General features: G+C 41.1%; 1 protein-coding gene across 1 annotated transcript; it reads right to left on the reverse strand.

The window, feature by feature from the left end:
- Positions 1–1,499: 1,499 nt before the first annotated feature.
- On the reverse strand, positions 1,500–2,583 carry LOC123430625 (protein SPIRAL1-like 4). Its single transcript, XM_045114480.1, has 2 exons — positions 2,251–2,583; positions 1,500–1,969 (listed from the first exon to the last, which is right to left on the reverse strand). Exons 1-2 carry the CDS (start codon positions 2,554–2,556, stop codon positions 1,874–1,876), a joined length of 402 nt encoding a protein of 133 aa, XP_044970415.1. The 5' UTR covers positions 2,557–2,583; the 3' UTR covers positions 1,500–1,873.
- Positions 2,584–3,342: the final 759 nt, after the last annotated feature.

The raw sequence follows: 3,342 nt of genomic DNA on the forward strand, positions 1-3,342 counted from the left end.
AGTTTGAACCAGTATCTAGTCTGAAACAGTAGCATGGTGATTAGCTACTGTGAAAGTGGCACCGTGTATGTTGGTAGTGTGTGCTTTATTTATGAAATTCTTCCGTATAAATTTTCAATGGCACGCAATGTGCCACGTCCTTCAGTAACTATGTTTACTTTTGCAGAGTAAAAGATAAAAACGTTCAAGTGCATTTCTTCTAGCTCATATATACAAGGTACATCATCATCATCGCCATCATCATCATCATCATTATATATAACAAAAATATAATGTAATCCTTAGATCTACAATGAGTTTGTGTTTTGGGATTCACACATATACTCATCCTCATCATCTAACATATCTTCATTTTACTACTCAATGAAGTAAAAGTATAGTGTTTCCATATTTAGGGCATGGTGCATGCGCTAAATGCCAATGTCGGGCGACCTCCATGGAGGTCATTTAAAAAAAATCAAAAAACATATTTTAAAGTTTCAAAAAATTCTGAAAAATCAAACATGTTGACATGGATGTATTCTACAACTGTGTAAATTTTGAAGAGGAAATACATCATGGTGGGAGTTACAAAAAAAGTCAAATCATGATTTTTCAAACAAATGGACAGTACAAAACGTTATTCACAATTAGAAATGCAGGATTTTTTTGTGTGTGTAGCTCTCATCATAACATATTTCATTGTCAGATTTTATACACATGTTGAATGCATCCAGATTGTTAGAGTTGTTTCGAATATAGTGTACAAGGTAGATTAGAGTTGGACTTATAGTTGTATTATGTTTAGACAGGGTATGAAGTCGTGTCCTAATAGAATACTTATATCCTTAACCTCTCATATATAACGGGTTAGACACACGATGTAGCTTATGCAAACATAATAGCGCAAGAGCGCAGGGGGAGCCGACGGCATGTGCCGGTATCCAGGGCGGCTGGGGTACGGTATTGTGACGGTGTCATGCGAAGGAGCATCCATAGTCATACCCTGAAAAGTAGCCATATCGGTGAACATCTTTAACAAATCTCGGTGTTGTCCTCGTGTGATTGTTTGATCCTCGAATAATCTAATACGGATTCATTCTAACATATGTGAATGTGTAGAATTGATTTCAGAATTTTTTGAAACTCCAAAATGTCATTATCTAATTTTTTAAAATATCCACCTCCATGAAGGTTGTCCGCCAAAAGCCCCTACTCGGATGTGCGATCTTAAACAACTATTGTTGTGTCTAGGATTCATGGAAATGAACTAGTAGTATAAGCTAGACGTGGGTCTGTTTATCATGGATAATGCAATGCCTCATGACTCCATCATAGCATAATACTCCCTCCGTTTTTAAATATTTGTCTTTCTGGAGATTTTATTATGAACAACATACGGATGTATATAGACATAATTTAGAATATAGATTCATTCATTTTGTTTTGTATGTAGTTTATAGTTAAATCTCTACAAAGACAAATGTTTAGGAACGGAGGGAGTATATATCATGCATAGATAAAATAAATTACAACAATCTATATTCAGTCTTGGAATTACACATTAACTCACAAGAGTAACAAAACCATTTGAATTGAACACCCAAACATAACTTCAACCCCATATATAACTTAAGGTCTGCATAGCAGCAATTTACAACAAAGATCGCCGCAAGCGCTACGCGCGATCGATAAACAAAGATATTAAGCTCCATGGTACACACTGACCAAGCAACACGATATATAGGCCATGCAGAGACAAACTAGCTGCAGGCATGTGCCAAGCTCGTCAGCTCGTGGTACATAAATTAGAACACCCTTCTTCCCCATACTGCATATGAAAGCATAGATAGATCCACCGAGTCATAAACTCTTGTGGATTGGGTGTGTGCCATCATTTTTCGTCAGCTACGTGCGTCTCCGAAGAGAAGAGAAATCCTAGCGAGGACGCCCCTCCAGGTGCACACCGGACCCTCGTCGACGGACGGTCCTACAAGGCAAAATAGCGAGGACGCACATGCTGATTACAAGCTCATTCATGCATGCTATGCATGTCATGTGTCTCAAATCTGCATGCACGTGCAGCCTATATTTACATAAATAAACGATCTGAACTTCTAAAGCAGAAGCAGTGCGTAGTACTTCCTTTGTACCATAATATTTGTTGTTGGGGAGAGCTAATCTAGTTATCTCTAACAAAAAGTATTTAGGAACAAAGGAAGTACTATACAGTACAATGATTATAGGCTACAGAAACCACAGAAAACTTACAGTGATTAGAAGCCCGGAGTTGTTGCCTGATTGGTTAGTGTGGTAGATGATGGAAGCAGGTCTGTGAGACACAATAGGGTTCGAGTCCTCCTCCCTCTTCGGAGGAGCCTGATATGGCGGTTCTCGTTGATCTGCTTCATCGCAGGTCATGACCTTGCCGTCCTTTGGCGGCGGGACGATGTGGTCTTCCGAGGGCTTCTCGGTTTTTCGGTTGGATTTGAACCTGTGGATCGGGAAGATCTCCTCCGGCTCAAAGAGGTAGCCCAGAGAGCTCCGGCCACCCCCGCTGCTCGCTGCTCTACTCATCTTCTGCTGAAGCGTGCTGAGCTTGTGTTCTCTCTCTCTCTCTCTCTGTCTAACATCACCAGTTGCTACTTATAGAGCTGGTTTGAGTATGGATCACGCTGATGTGCACACCTCGGCATCGGAATCAACCGGCCATATCGATCAGTAAGCAGTCACATGAACTCAACCAAGGATGTATGCGTGAGAGAGTGAGAGGCTCGAGGCCACCTTCAGACATGATGACCACATAGCGCAGCAACACAGCCTCTTTCTCGACCGTCCAACACTGATCATAAGTTAAACAGGCGTCGTTCAACTCGCAAAATATTTGCTGCCCTGTACAAAGAGTCATTTTAAATTCCAAGTTCTGCTGAAAAACGAACGTGATGATCCAGAGAAGTGTCATCGTGCACTACTCCTTCCTTTGATCGCCAACAGTTCGTAAGGCTCGCGTGCTCGACCGGTAGGTAAATGGGTCCTGGCTCCTGGGTAGCAGTACGTACGGAGCTAGCTACCTTTTCCTGAACAGTTCATCCTATAATTACAAGAAACAACTACTATTTTGATTTTGGAACAGTAGCACGTACGAAGATCCTTCAACGCTGCCCGTTAAATCGGACACCGCATCAGTCGGTGGATTGCTCCGGACCAGTCCATCAACATAGGAGCCGACCATCCAACCGTGCCCAAAATATTTCAAAGTGAATTTAAAAATATTGGATGATTTTCATCTAAATCGAATCATATTCACTATATTTTTGACATATTTCATTAAAAAGGCGATCTGACCTAAATCTACGGTGGCAC

The sequence above is a fragment of the Hordeum vulgare genome, chromosome 2H (assembly GCF_904849725.1).
Source record: "Hordeum vulgare subsp. vulgare chromosome 2H, MorexV3_pseudomolecules_assembly, whole genome shotgun sequence".
Lineage (NCBI taxonomy): Eukaryota > Viridiplantae > Streptophyta > Magnoliopsida > Poales > Poaceae > Hordeum > Hordeum vulgare.